General features: G+C 38.3%; 1 protein-coding gene across 2 annotated transcripts in view; it reads left to right on the forward strand.

The window, feature by feature from the left end:
* PLCL2 (phospholipase C like 2) overlaps nucleotides 1–11,507 on the forward strand; it is a 99,008-nt gene extending 87,501 nt beyond the window's left edge. The window contains exons 6-7 of one of the 2 annotated variants that reach the window (XM_068674317.1): nucleotides 3,394–3,503; nucleotides 10,235–11,507. In XM_068674317.1, coding sequence (XP_068530418.1) covers nucleotides 3,394–3,503; nucleotides 10,235–10,414 — 290 coding nt within the window. In that variant the 3' untranslated portion in view covers nucleotides 10,415–11,507. Of the gene's footprint in view, nucleotides 1–3,393; nucleotides 3,504–10,234 lie in introns of those variants that run through there. The other variant, XR_011093905.1, reaches the window with a different exon arrangement.
* The last annotated feature ends 4,189 nt before the right edge of the window (nucleotides 11,508–15,696 follow it).

Raw genomic sequence — 15,696 nt, forward strand, 5'->3', positions numbered from 1 at the left:
AACCCTTCCTGACAGCTTCAAATCGTATAACTATATAATTAGAGTCTGTACACATTAGTATGAGTATCTATGCTGATGATTGTTAAAATTGCTTTTTGGAGATGGAAGTGGAGAGCTTTCAGCAGGAGTTTTATGGCTGTCATACCAGTCCTTCTGCTGGTCTCCTAAATTGAGTGGTTTCATGTTTAGACAGATCACTCCCATCAGCCTGCTGAGAGAGGTAGTGCTTCATTTAATGTTAGATTGGCATTACAGTAATGTTGTTAGTTACAGATGAAAATAGTTTTGGTTTAGGGATTTTATGATATTCTGCAGAGTTAGTAAAATATTTGCTTTAATTTTGAAGATAGCCTTTGGTTCTGTATATTTGAAGCATAAGATGCTGTTCAGAGCTAATCTCTGATTTATTTTTGACAGATCTTTCTGACAAAGGGTGGGAATCAGGGATACTTTTTGGCCAACACTAAAGTCACACAGGCATTATTTTTAGTGGCTATTTGCTGTACAGGTTGCAGCAAAATGAAATGACTCCACTGAACCGATCAAATACACACTTTGGAGTGATGCAGAAGTACTTTGTGGGGGACCGTGTTTCCTTGATTCCTCCTATATCATCTTCTTGTTCAACTATATACTTCATGTTCATGTTCATATTTATGTTTGACATTGGCTCTCATTAAGTGATAATACCGAATATAAAAGTTAAGAAATGCATCTGTTGAGAGTGCAGGACAAGCATGCTGTCTGGTCATCTAAAAGACTGTCCTTCAAAGGGAAAAGGAGGTCATAGAATCATAGAATGGCTTGGGTTGGAACGGACCTTAAAGATCACCTGGTTCCAACTCCCCTACCATGGGCAGGGATGCCACCCTCTACGTCAGGTTGCCCAGGGCCCCATCCAACCCAGTGAGGACATTTCGCTCTTTCATGGAACTTTTTTATAGTTCAGGGACTTTTTCTTCACCGAAAGAATATGACTATCCATTAATAACGACATTACCATTGCATTACAGTTCTCTGGCATTCAATATAATTTCCATGATCACTCAGAAACTTGTAGATGATATATTTTTAACAGGTGCAAGTAAAATGGAAAGCATGAACAACTTTTTTTTTGATTAAACAGGTGATATATGCAGAAAACGTATTAAGAGTGATAAATCAGGTTAGCATAAGGACTGTTATCATGCAAGAACTGCCAGGCAGTTCAAAATACTAATAGACTAATAATTCTAGAAGTAATTAAGCTTTATAAAATTGATTTTCTTACTGTATCGTAATGACTGCAAGAGCTGAAGTTTTACTTTGAAGGAGATAAAAAATTCTGTGAATTTATCTGAAAAAAAAAAGAGAGTTACAATTCAGGGTTTTCTGCAAGCTTATCTGAAAGGCACTTTTAAGTGACTGCGTGAACATATTTGTCATTTGTCATTAATTTAGCTGTGAATGAAAAGCTGTTTCTTCCTTTTTTTCCTCTTGTTATCTTCTAAGAAGTTGGTTTTGTTTTGGAATTTAAAACTTCTGTTACTACTTTGCCACTATTAATGCATGAAATAGGCAGTTCCAAGATAAAACACAAGAAAAACAAGCAGGGACAGAGAAGGGGAATACTGAGAGAAATGTAGTCGACAATAAATGCTGTACCGCATTCATACTTTGTAACTAAAGCTCAGGTTGCCTTGTATTTTGTAGGGAATGTCATTAGTTAGAATCAGTAGATGGAAAAAATGAGACTAAGAGGTGAAATAATCCATTGAAATGTACCTGGCAAAGTAGTAATAGAAACAGAAATGTAATTCAAAGCTACTTGTCTCTGACTGTATGATTAGCCTTAGAATTGGATAGGTTTAGTTCACCATGGTAATGGGGAGTTGCCCATCCAGCCTAAGAAAAGCTGAGGAGAGGGGTGTGATCAAGCAGCACTTGTTTGCCAAGGGTTTGTGTGTGCACCTTGGTGGGATGATTTGACTTCCTTTCATTTTTTGAAAAAGGGCAATGAGATGTTGCTGCTAACTGCTTGCAGTATTTAGCTGGAGTGGAATGTCTTTGACAAAATAGAAATGTAACTTCGCATGAGCGTAAAGAAAGAAGGAGGTCATCATAGAAAGCAGTCAGTGCACCACAGACACAACTCTTCTGGTTAGCAGAACACATGGCTGACATTGTTGCCATGTCTGACTTATTAATGACATTGTATAAATTAGAATCTGCAATCTGCAAAGCACCAATTTCACACCAATCATGCAGTCCCTCAGAGCAATTCTCAATCTCTGAGTAGCTTTGGTGCAAGGTTGTTGTCAAACACTACTTCCGTAGGTTTGGATTTGAAGGGGATTATTTATAACGGTGGATATGAGGCTAGTACACCATTACTGTGGTTCTGTAAATGTACTGCATGCACTCTAGTCTACCTCCTTTCACATTTTTTTTTTTCAATTTATGAACTGCTGGTAATGGGGTTACATTGCAAGTCACCTGCTTATTTTCCATGCACCTTGCTGATTTATTTATTGTGCTGAGAATCTGAGTACAGAACTCCAAAAGTTCAGGAGTAGAGTCTAAGGATAAATGATAGCACATAAGAAAATCTGTATTGTCCTGGTGGCTCTCAAAATGTAATGCTGTAATTATGGATCTAGGGATCATCTTTCTGTGATATACTGGGAATTTATTTTTTTTGGATGATGGAAAAAGATACTTGGCAACAGTGATAGAACTTTAGTTTCTCAACTAGTTAGAAATCTGGTATTGGGAAATATAATATGAACAAGATAATCTGGATTTTTCAGGAAGTTTTTTGGTTGGGGGATTGTCAGATACGGGTTCTGTGGACACAGTACTTTACATGAGTATGGCTAAATGTTTGCTTGACATCGCCATTTCACGCTTACACCCCTTCCCTCGGGGTGAGGTGGGAAGGCTGTTTTCTGCATGGATCCCAGCATGTAAGCTGTTATCTGGACAACCATGAGGTAAATTTAGTGTGTACTAGAGCAAGGCACAAAATACATTTGTTGAGACATAAAACATGAAATATTTTTCATGAAATTACTGCTTCCGCTTCCTAGAGATGCACAAAAAGGTCTTAACATGTAGTGCGACATATTCAAATGTGATTTAAGAAGTTTTGTATAGTAAATATTTGTTCGGCTCCGTGTTTCTATGGCAGTGACCCAACGGGTACTTCAGCATGGATTTTGGCTTAGAGAGATCAGTGCGTATTGGCATGCTGTATAATTTTGGATTACTAGGTCAAATATATTTGTGCTTGAAGAATACAATTTCTAATGCTTTTTAACTGTTCTTTACCTTTTAGTTTCAAATCACTGTTTCTGTGATAACAAAAATGAATTTTAAAAGATGCTATATTCCTCTCTCTTTTCCTCTCTACAGCAATGGAGTTTCATGAAAACCTGCACAATATAGGAGCAAGAGAAGGCTTGAAAGAAAGAAAGCTGCAAAAATCTGTAGAAAGTTTTACGTGGAATATTACAATTTTAAAGGTAATGTGTCATCCTTTGGTTAGCTACTGTGTTTTTCTAAATATAATATTGTTATTGGTCATTACTGTGTCAAAGTTTGACTACATTTGTTCACTTTTATGATTTTCAATTTATTTTATATTAAGCTGAGAACACAGCAGACCGTCAATGTGAATTTTTGACATGGGTGAAACAATGAGTACTGATTTCTGTGAAGCTACTTGGGCTGGGAGAAAGCTGTGCTGCTGTTTAAACCCTTTTCTGTGATTTCAAAGGGAGTGAGGGTATTAAGGTTAATGCAGTTATTGAAAAACAAAAGGGAGGCTGTTGCTATTGCAGTTAGTGAGGAATGGTGATTAATGACACATGCAAAATATATCAATAATCCAGACTGGAGTAAGATGAGTGTGTATGATCTAGAAATTCTCTTTGCCTTCTATTGAGCACATTTGCTTATGTTTTTACACAACATTAAGTGATGTAATATAAAAAAGCTTTCAGATAGAAACCCTCAGGAAACTCAAATGTGGAACAACTTTCTTATCTCTAGTCTTTCATCTCAGCAGAGAATATCAAAATTTATAGAGACAGCAAAACTGCCTCTCCTAATTTATTCCCTTGACACTATCCTTCTAGCCCAAATTATTCAAATTTTGTGTTTACATCTACTAATGAGTTCTTCTCTCCCACTCAATCAAATATTTCATCACTATATTAAACTAGAAAATCTGTTATAATTAGAAAGAAAATTTTCTCCCACTGATTTTTTTATTTTTAGTTCTTATTACTGAAAATAGAATTCCCTACCACCTCGCCTTACAGTGCACCACTACAGAAAAGCAGTAACACACACATTTCTGCTTTCTGTGTTAGTTTCAGCTTTTAAGCTTTTTCACTGTCCCGCTTATTGTTCTGTCCCTCTTGTTTTACACCGCACAAGTTCAATGCAGAAGACAGTCAAAAAGAGGTTGAATTTGCTACAGTGTGTACAGTTAATACATTTTAAAAATATGTTTGTAGGTTCTGCTTAAAAATAAAAGGACCAGATTGTCACTTTTCCTTTAATAAAGCAGAATTTCCTGAAGATGCTAAATGTCAAGTACAAACCACTACTACCTAGGAGATGAAGAGAAGGGCAGTCAGTTCAGTGGGTTTGGGAAAATGTAAAGGAAATAGATTCTACCCTTTAATTTTCTGTCAAGAGGATCAGATACAGCTTGGATAAGGAAATCTATTTTAATGCTGCCTGAAACAGCAGCAATACTTCTGTTTCATCTCTGCTTTCCATTCAGAACATACGGGCTGGCTGGGGGAAGGATTTGCAGTTGATGAATGACTGACCTGTGAAATCGTGATTTCTGCATAAGCCAGGAACTAGAGAACCCACACTGGAGATCTGGCTCTTGGGAGCCCTGAAGGGCTTCTTTGTGTATCCTTAGGATTAATGTAATTACGAAGTTAAAGGCCTTCCTTCTAAAGAGATTATTCAGGAAATCTCTTCAACATTGACTTAGTATTTTTTTTCTTTTTTTTTTTCTGCTCCCAGACTAACGTCCCTTCTATAGGAAGGTACAGTTTTTCCCATACTTAATACTTCTTCTTAAAATCAGTAAGATATCTAACCAAACTGTCATCTAAACTGTAGGAGGTCCTATTACAGAAAGTTCATGTATGTTGTAATGTCTTAAAAGTTCTTTAGAAATGTTACAGTTCACAAATCCTACAGTTCACATAGGCTTCTATTAAGTATTATTATTCACATTTAGATACACAGAACGTTAGAGCTTGTGATTTGCTTGAAGTAAAACACGTTGAACTTTTTCACTCTGGACTCTTAATTACAGGCTGTAACTGTAGCTTGTCTTGAGTGACATAGTTAAAAAGTCTATGAGATCCTAAGACACTGCTCTTCCTGCAACCATAATTTTGATCTAGTGCTATGGTTTTCCATTTCTGTTTTCCATTTTTCCAGCTCTCTAAAAAGTATGTGAGGACAGGGATGGAAATTGAATACCCACATTTTCTGGAGTAAAAATTGATCAGGAGAGTGACAATCAATGAAGCCACTTGAAGAATAATTTATTTTTTTTCTCTTGAATTCCCTGCCTGCTTCAAATTAACTTCTCTTTTGAACAGCATAAAAATAAAATCTAGTCTGTTCAGTGACCCCAAATTTTGTTGTTCAGCAAGGCAACTGAGCAACCAACACACCAAAGGCAGTGCCGTGCTTAGATAGATTGAACTTTTTATTCTACTTGTAATTTGGAACAGTATTTCACGTAGTTTCTTGGCTATGATTTAGGAAATGCTCTGTGGCTCTGAACAGCATCACTAAATAATTCTGCATGAGCGCTATCATCAGCTCCTCACAGAGGAATCATAACATGGTCATATGGCTTGGCTGATATATTTTCCAAACCGATTAAGTTGCATTTTACCCTCAAGGCACGTATTGATTTTTTTTTTTTTTAATTGGGACATTTCGACTACAGTTGATGCAATGGAAAGTTTGATAAAAAAACGAAATCGACAGCTTAATTCTATGGGAACTCTTTGTTAGAACAGCTCACTAATCTAACAAATATCTATATGTGTGTGTGTGTGTTACAATTACTATTTTAAAGTGTTTTGGTTTTCCTAATTTGAAACTCTGGCCAAATTTATTATTGGTATGGCATGTTTGAATTTGGATGAAATACCTGTATTCAGGTATTGTGCATTTATACGTGGACAGCACTGTTCTCACCATGGGCATTCATAAAGCCCCACGAACGTGCTTCCTATGCCTGTAGATGCTCAGAAGAAAAACCAGTATCCTGGTTCAATCAAGTTGCTAGACTGATGGGATTTTGGCTCTTAATTAAAAGCATTTCGAGAAGTTAAGAAGCTAAGTCCTTTATCGTCTGATTCTGTGAGTGCACTCAGAGCAAGTCAGCTGGACATGGAGCGCTGCAGTATGCTACAGCATACCGAGCAGCCCCCTGCTCAAAGAAGGTTTTGAGAAAGTGATACCGGCTTTGTACTGTTCCTGATACAAGCTTTGGGCTCCCAGACCCTGAGATAAAGCCCAGTCATTAGTAATGTAGTTTCTTGGAATTTCTGGGGTAGAAGGTACTCATGCAGTTATTTCAGATGTCATCTATACAGTACTTTAATGTTCAGACACTCACTGGAGAACCTGTTATCCAAAAATCATGAGTGAACACATACCAGATTAAGAAGGCAGTTGTGCTCAGATGTTCTAGTTACGCTGTCAGGTTGTCTGACGTATCTCATTTCACAGATACGAGAACAGATAGGAACAATGTTGGTTTTGCTTTTATTTACCTTTCAGAAGCTATGATATAAAAACACTGCTTCTTGAGACCCCTTGGACAAGAGAAATTTGATATACAGCTAGAAGGAAGGTCTGTGAGGTTTTGTAATTGGTGGCAGTTTGTCAGATCTGGATGACTTTTCAACTTTTCTGCCTCTCAAATGCTTTGTGCTCAACAGCGTTCACTGTGACTACAGCTTGAATTTTTAAGATGCATACTTTTTTTTTCCCTCAGCGTATGGCTTCATGATGGCACATCAGCAGAGCTTGGATAATTGCACAGACCTCTCTCGCTTGAGCTAGAGCCATGTTTGGTAGCACTGGGTGGCTCTTTGTCTTTGGCTCAAGACATGCCGGTAGATAATGATAACGCAGTTGTTTTCACAAATGTTTTTCTAAGTTCAGAGGCATTCAGAAATCAATTGCTTCATTCTGAGTGTTGGAGAAGAGAGTATCTAATGGACACAGATTCATTTTACTATTTTACCCCAGTCTAAACTTGACTAACACCAGGCCAAATGTGTTTAGTCTGAACCCCTCTTGCCTCTAATAATCCAGGCTCTTATCCCAGATCTACTCTTGTGTATGGAGTTCATCATCCTCAGTCTTGTCCAGATGATTGCAGCTCCCTGCTGAAAACCCAGCCATTCCTGCCAACCCCTGGCTTCCTCCCTCCCCTCACTCCTCCATCCGGTGCTCTTTTCCCACTTGGTGCCTAATTTTCTATTCTGGCAGTTTTTCCTATTGCTTTCTAGTTCATATCATCCCCTCTTCTCCAGAGATGCTTCCTGATGAGTGTTAATTTTAGTTTTCCCATCACCTTACCTGATTTCATTGTATTCTGCAGTATTCTGTCTGTTGTGCATTTTTGCTTGTTTTCCTTTCTCACCAACTTTTAATCTCATTGCCAAGTTCTCTCACTCTTTTTTGAATTGTTAGTCCTTCTACTTGACTACCATTTCCAGGCTTCATTCAACATGGTGGTTTTTGTCAGATCTGTTTTCTTTCTGTATTCCAGTCCCAATTGTTGTCTCCTTCTTTCCCTTTCACCTTGTCCAGTTTGGTCTAAACTCTGTGTTCCTGCACAGAATTCATAGTTTTGTTGCTAACTCACTCCTTCAGTCTTACCTGGTCACTACTTTGCCTAATACAATCCAACTTCCCTTTCTGCAGTCCTAGACTTCTTGCCAGCTCAGCCCCAGAGATTGCCCTTTGCCTACTCCTTTTCTCCATCTGCTCCTTGCCAAAGTCACCGTCCCAGGCTCTTCCTTTCCTTCCTCCAGTCTGACTTTTGGGCTGCCTGCATTGGTAACCAAATCCTGGTGGTAGGACAACTTGGAGAAGCTATACAGGAAAAAACAACCGTTTTCTTCTAGCGCATATTTTTTGTTGTGTGAGAACGGAATACACATTGTCTTGCCACATGCTGGAGCTGTCAGGAGATGAAGAATGACCAAGAACGAAATCCTGCGTGATTGTATTAGCCACTCTCAAAATCTGATTTTTGTTTGGTAAAAGCTCATAACTTGGATCTGCAGCCGTGGGTTCCTTAAGTCATTTGAATTGCAAGTCCCTACCCTAAGTGGGAGGTGGGGGGGAAGGATGGAAGGTTGTTAAAAAAATTCTGACAGCATTTTCCTGTCTTTATTCTCAGAACTGAATGAGCCATATGGATGAGGTTAAAGAATAATATTAAACAGTAATAATAAAATCTGCTAGTGGCAAAAATCCTACGTAGAGAATATCAGCTTAAGTAGTAAAAGTTTGGCAAGCATATAAGCAACTGACAGCAGGGTTTTTTTTCTAAATGGGGAGTTTTAGGCAACCTTATTAATAGACTGTTGCTAGCAGCTCTGCCTATAATAAACAACTTGATTAAAGTTCCAGAAGTATATTATACTAATCCATGTAAAACAGAACTTGGGCTAGAAACAGATGCACTCCAGATATGACTCATTTAGTCTGCTGGAGTGTTTTAAATTAGCTTTTAGTTGTTTGTCAGTTTGGAAAAAAATATTTTTTTTTTTAAAAAAAGATTCCCTGGTTTTCCTTAGAAGAAAATATTACTGAGGCTTTTGCTATGTTTGGTGTACTTCTAGATTTTTTCCTGTCTGCTAATCAGAAAAAAACACTCTAGCAATTATAGCCTTGGATAAGGGTAGGGGGTAGAAAGCAATATATGTTTCGAATTTGTGTGCTTCAAATGTGTAATTTTGCTTACTTCATGGGGTAGTATTTATATTCTGCCTTGCTAAAGAAGTGAGGTTGAAACAGCACAATGTGAGTGCACACATGTTTTTCTGATTGCCATTGCAACTCTTTATTTTTGAAATCAAAAAGTTGGATTTCAGTCTTATTTGGCAGAGGAAGAGAGGCAATGGAGCAGTTATGTCTCTACAAGAGAAGTTAGCGTCTCTTCAAGAGAGGTGTCAATCAGGAGAATTTACATGAGAAAAGCGTGAATCCCCCAATTACAGGAAAAGGTGCAGTCAGAGTTCGTACCTTATTAGGCATTATATGAATTGAGAGTGTCAAGGAACTACAGCACCTGTTTTTGTGTGTGTGTGTGTTTATTTTCTGCCCCTTCGGTTGGAAACGACACAGTTTAAGATCTAGTATTTTTGAAACCTCATCTGATTTTCTCCACGCCGTGGGACCGTTCTCCTTTGGGATTGCAGGCACAGCACCATGAGCTTGTCCATTCCCTGCACATGGGCAGGGTAGACAGAAAGGGCTGCAGGGAAGGCAGTCCCCAGTCTGCTGCTGAGAGTTGTTGCAGTTAGAGGGCTCTAATCAGTACAAAGAGATGGAGTAGCTAATAATACAGGACAGAGCCAAATCACCTGAGTCTGGGACAGTTTCTCTTACAGTTTTACTTAAAACTTAATTACTGTGAAGAGAAACACTGCAAGCAAAGAAGGGTAGCAAGCAATCCTGTGAGGTCTCTGTCATCACTGTGCTTTTTACATGTTGTTTCCTGGCATGTTATTATCACTTTTTATGTTTTGTCAAACTTTGATTCTTTACCATGCTACTACTGAATGAATCACATTGCTAGGGAAAAAATGTCAAAGAAGAAAAACAACAACAGCAACAAAAAGTTTGCTCCCTGAAGTATAAAAATGAGCCTTCACAATTTTCTCCATGCAGAAACACTTATAGTCCCCATGGGTTAAAAATACAGCACAGATTACTTTCCTGACAGCTGTTAGATAGAAACGATCCCTGTTCCTTTGTTTATGCAATCAGCTGGCTCCAGAGCAAGCAAGGAGCTTGGTTGTTACCAACTTACATACGTGAAGTAATAATCCATGTTCATTTATTTACTTATTTTGAACAGAGCAACTATTCCATTAATCTGAAACAAACAGAAGGAAAAGGGGAAAAGAGAATCCTGTTATCAACTCTGTATTCTAACAGTGCTTTTGTTTTGCAGGGACAAGCTGATCTTCTCAAATATGCTAAAAATGAAGCACTGGAGAATCTGAAACAAATCCATTATGCCACTCTTTCATGTGGACTTAATAAACCAGGCACTGAAAACACAGAAATCTCAAAACCTCGTCGAAGCCTGGAGGTCATACCTGAAAAAGCAGGTGATGAAAATGGAGAATGAGAGAATGCTCTTCTCGTAATTATGGAGTTTATAACTCTGTGACCAATTGTAGCTGCATAGGACATTTGCTTTGCACTTACTGTTGGAAAATATTTGGGATTTTCAAAGCACAACTGGAGAAGCTAATTACAATCTATTGAAACTGTGAATGTATGTAGCAACTCTGCTTGTGAAGGCAATGATATTGTGTAACATGGAAATTACGTTATTGGCCAAAATATAGTATATATGTAAAAGATACTGTAATTCAGTAATAGCGTGCTGAAAAGTTCATTATAGTGCCATAGGGAAATGAACATTTCTTAAATGAGCTGTAATTAGAGGGAGAACAGTTCACAGAATTTGACAAGATGCCTTGATTTTCAAACAGATTAGATGTACAGGTCCTTTATTTCTTCGCACAGGTTGGTAATTGTGCTAGCAAGGTGAACTATTGTGCACCTAACTTGAAAATGAGGTCCAAGAAAGGAGGATCCACATGTTTCACACTATATGTCATTCAGCCGGTCAGATATTTGGGTTTGAAGTGGTATTGATTTTATTGTTGAGCCATAAATTAAAATGAGAATGTAATTAGACAGTGATCACTGACTTCAGTGCACTATAGGAGAGCCATTATGTAAAAGGAAAATGTGCAATCAATCTGATAGCCTATGTCAGAAAAAGATACATACCTATTTTGCCTAAGATCTTCTGCAAATGTGTGTAGATAATGTGACCAAACTGCAAGCAAAATGTTGTAAATAGTTTTTTTCATTTTGTGAAGTGAAGTGCTCATATTAAAAAGTTTTATGAGATTGCTCCCAAACAAGTAAAGCTTTTAACTAAATTTTAACTTTTTTATTTTTCAAGTATTTTCTTCCTTACAGAATAAGCGATATCTCAATAAGCAGATTTGTCAAAAAATTGCTGTTCTGGTTCTGTTTGTTTGGTTTTATGACAACATTAGGTAAAGGTATTGTAGCTGATATGCTCATTGTAAAATGACTATACCAACCTAGAGTGTTCTCTTACTGTTTCTGATTTAACAATAAAATGGACTATATAATTACAGAAGCTAATAAATTTGAAGAAAAACAAGCAAAATCCTAAAGAGATTAAAATGCAGTTTTTGTTCAGTACTGGGAAAAAGGGAAGGTGGTGATGTCTGTTGTAAGTATTGTTTTAATTAGAGCTGTTCAAGACAGGCATTCTACATGGATTGATTAGTTTAACCAATTCAAGATCCAATTTCTTCATTTAGGTTGTAATGAACATCTACATATATATAACATCGTGGAAAAGTCAATGGATCTCTGACTGAGAACGTCAGTATACTTACACTTCATCTGAATTATTAGGAACTTAAATTTATTTTCTAGTCTTTATAAAATTAAAGCAAAAGAATGATAAAAACAATTTTCATAATAAATGTCACATCTTAGCTTGCATTTTTAAATGTCAAACTGAATAGGTTAGGAGCAGTTTTAGAAGGTGGTAAGCTCTTTCCGTGTCCAGTGACAGATCATATGCCTCAATATTATGATCCTGCCAGAAATGAGTTCTACTTCATGTCATACAAAATGAAGCATTTAACCTGTGATGAACACCTGCTAGCATTGCCTTGTGAACAGTCCCTCTCTACGTTATCAGCTGCAAGTCTTCGATGGCACATGGAGTTGATGGGAAGCAACACAAAATTGGCTGTTGCCAACTGTACTCCAAGACAGTATGAAATCAGTCTTCCGGGGTCAAATCTACTCCTGAATTATCTACAGGAAAATAACTGTGTTACATCAAGATTCAGCTGGGCCATAACTAGGCAAGGTCAGTTTCACTTCATCAGAAAATCCCAAACCTAGGCTACTGGAATTTTACCGCTGACTTTTAGTTCTAATTGAAAGGCGTGGGCTTTGGAAAAACGTCAGTACAGTTAGCATTATAGGCCTAAAAGCCAGTGAAGCTCCATTAGCAGCCCTTGTCCACCATCGTTTGCCTGGCATTTACGTAGTTACATAATTTATATCACAAACAAAGCATTTCTGTGGAGCCTCTTTCTTCAGCCAGGCTATCAGAATTAATGGCTAAGGCATTCTTACTATTTATATATTCTTGCTTAGTTCATTGCATCCTTGAAAGACGTTGGTCAACATTGAAAGGATTAAACACAAATAAGGTTGTTTGGTGTTTTTTTCTTCACTTTAAGGCCAAAAAAAATTAAGTTAAAGATGAGTAATACATGAGTTAGGGCTGATAGATTTTGTATATTGAACTTTACGATATATATTACACCTCTGATCCTGTTGACTATTGTTAAAAAGCAAATTAATATTGTTTCTGGAGAAATATCCTTATATAGTACCTGCTTAAAACAAACAAACAAACAAAAATTTAAAATATATGCATTTAACAGAATGATAATTTAACTACTTTTGGATTCTAGTATAACACTGAGTCCAGAAAATGGAGGTTGCTTTTGTGCATTATTCAATACTCACTCCAAATCCGTATGTACCATAAAGCCTTAAAATGAACTCAGTCAAGCAGATACTCTGAAAGATGATGTGTAGCTAAAAATCCTTCAGGGAGTTTACATGTTGCATGTTAAGAGAATGCAGGATAAACACCTGCAAGCAAAATATCAGGTTCTATTGTTAACCCGGCAATGATAATTTAAAAACCAAATTTATTAGCATATTTTTCTCAGTTGTACTTTCTTAAAAGCATTCTTTGCATCCGCAATGCAATTTATTTTCATTGTTAGTCCCTTTTGACAGTGTTTGTTTTTTAGGTTATATAGAAGATCAAACACCCAAAGTCTGGTGAAGTATTCCAAATAAAATTAATCGGAGGTTGACTTTACACTTTTCTTTGCCTTTATTTGCTTAAATGTGCTGTAATGCAGTTGAACTGTTTACATAGTTCAGAACTGTTAAAGATGGAGCCAGCACGCAAATGACTGTTTATCTGACTGCTTTTTTAGCTTTTGTTTGGCTCCAGTAATCAGTGAGTGTGGATGGGTATGTACAGAGACATAAGTCAACATATTGCTTAATTTAAAAGAAAATACTAATTGGGAAAGGAAAATTTCACATATGGATTATTAACTGGGTAGACACTAAGAGTGAGTTCATTTTCAAACTCAAGAAAAAGGGTAAAACAGTGCCTTCTAGTAAAAGGAGCAGCTCTATAAAATACAAACCTCATCTTTGTTCCTCCTGCCTAACCCTCCTTTTTCATCAGTTGTGCTTGATGTGGTGTGTAGCAGCCACTGGAGATGCAATTTCAGAGCCCAGGATCATGCCCTTCATCCTCTGAACTCACCGGCCAGCTGCAGGAGACGGCTCAGTCCTCCGAGAATTCCTCCTGTGACGCTTCCCGAGGGGCTCTTCTGCCTATTTATGCCACCAGAAGGGCAAAACCATTCAAAACAGAGCTCAGGGACACGTTCTGGTGAACTTGCGGCCTTTCTGCTCTCAGTGGTAGTCTTCCTGTTCAAGTAAACCGTATCAGAATTGATGCACAGTGTTGCAAACTTCCCCCTCATCTCTGATCCTTTGTTTCTGTACCTTCTCTTCATGTTCCTGTGTTGCTGCAACAAGGAGTACTAGGTGGGTGCCCCACACAACTTCAAGCTTGCCCATGTGGGCACAGTGAAAGATGCTCATGGGATGAGTCAAGCCTTTTTTCAGCTACTTCATACAGCACAGAAATATTTTTATAAGACTCCATGGCTGGTTACCATATTCACTTTTTCCTGTTTTGAAGCTGAAGCAGCAGAGAGATGATTCAGAGTTGCCAGCATGAAAAATGGAAGTGAGTTCCAAGCTGACTAAAAATTTTAACTCTGGCCTACTGATCAAATGAGCAAATCTGAAAGGACCTAATCTTCCAGACTTGCAGTTCTGAAGTTTTCTGTCCATTTGTATGACTTCCTAGTTTTTGTAGTGCATGAATGGAGTCTTCTTGCTATGTGCATTGATTGCTGCACAGGTCAAGGAAACTCCTGAATGTCTTGTGCACAGTGTAACAAGTTTTCCTTAAGCCTTGGCCTACCTAGTTTTACATCTGTGTTAAGGTTCAAAATGAATATAAAGAGTAGTATTTGTAAAAAGGGCAATCATATAGCCGTATTTACAGCACAACATGCATGTCCTTCACTGTGAACTCGTTTCATCACCACTAGCTAGCGGTTTGAGAGCTACTGCCGGAGGATGACTGCCCATGGGCTGTCAATAGCATGAGCAAAGTCCTGAAACCTGTGAAGTCAGCAGCGTGCTGCTTTTGCCTTTAACGGGTGTAGGACTTCACTGCTTTTTTTGTTTTCTGTTCACACCTCCTCAGCCTGACCCATTAAGCTTGCTAAACAGAATATTTAATAACTCGGTTTAAAAATCCATAGATCTGCCTGTATCCTGTAATGACCTCCAGTCATTTGAATTCCTGTAAACATGTAACAAAAAAATCCCCACAGCTCCTCCAACCTGATTCCTTTTTCCCTTGTTTTGAAAGGAGCTGTTGGACAGGTCCATTCGATAATTTTCAAAACTAACCCATGTGATTCTCTTTTTTCATTGCAACTTGTTTGTCCTCGGTAAGAAAAAGGCAGTAAAACTTTGAGGTTTTCTGGTTATTTCTGTTTCTGGACACTATTAAACTTCCCTTTCTGACTCATCACCTCTGTTCTCTGGGTGGCTGTGGAAAGGCAGAGCAGCAAAAAGCACGACAGAAAGATTAGAAACAGAGCTCAAGTAAAGAGCAACAACAAGTCCTCATAGGCATGGGGTTTGTTGTGCTCAATGGACAGCATCCATCGCTGCCCACTGAGCTGGAAAAAGGGTTTAGGACTTAAAGGTGGCAGTGAGGGGAAGGGAGTGGGGAGGAAGGCACACAGAGCTGGATGTTAAAAAATAATTAAAGAGTTTTAGCTCAGGGCACCCAGGGGATGGCATGGCCTCAGCTGCATCCTACAGGACCCCTAGTGCTTTCCAGAGATGTTACTGGTCCCTTGGGATGAAAGCATGCCAGTCAATATTGCCATGACAATACCTAGCATGGCACATCGGGCAGCAGTGCTGGGGAACAAGTGAGGTGTGGATGGTGAACTCTTTTTTAATTTAGCTTTTTGTGTCCAGTTGCCTGTGCCACCTTGCCACCTCAGCTCCGAGGAGCTCCTGCTCTGCAGCAGGAGGGGGTCTCACAGCCAGGTGACAGCAATCCAGCCTCGCTAAGGCCACCTGCAGTCTTTGGAAGAGCTGTCTGAGTGAGGCTAGGTGTTTCCTTAGGAGCTGATTTCCACGCAG

The sequence above is a fragment of the Anas acuta genome, chromosome 2, assembly GCF_963932015.1.
Source record: "Anas acuta chromosome 2, bAnaAcu1.1, whole genome shotgun sequence".
Taxonomy (NCBI): Eukaryota; Metazoa; Chordata; class Aves; order Anseriformes; family Anatidae; genus Anas; species Anas acuta.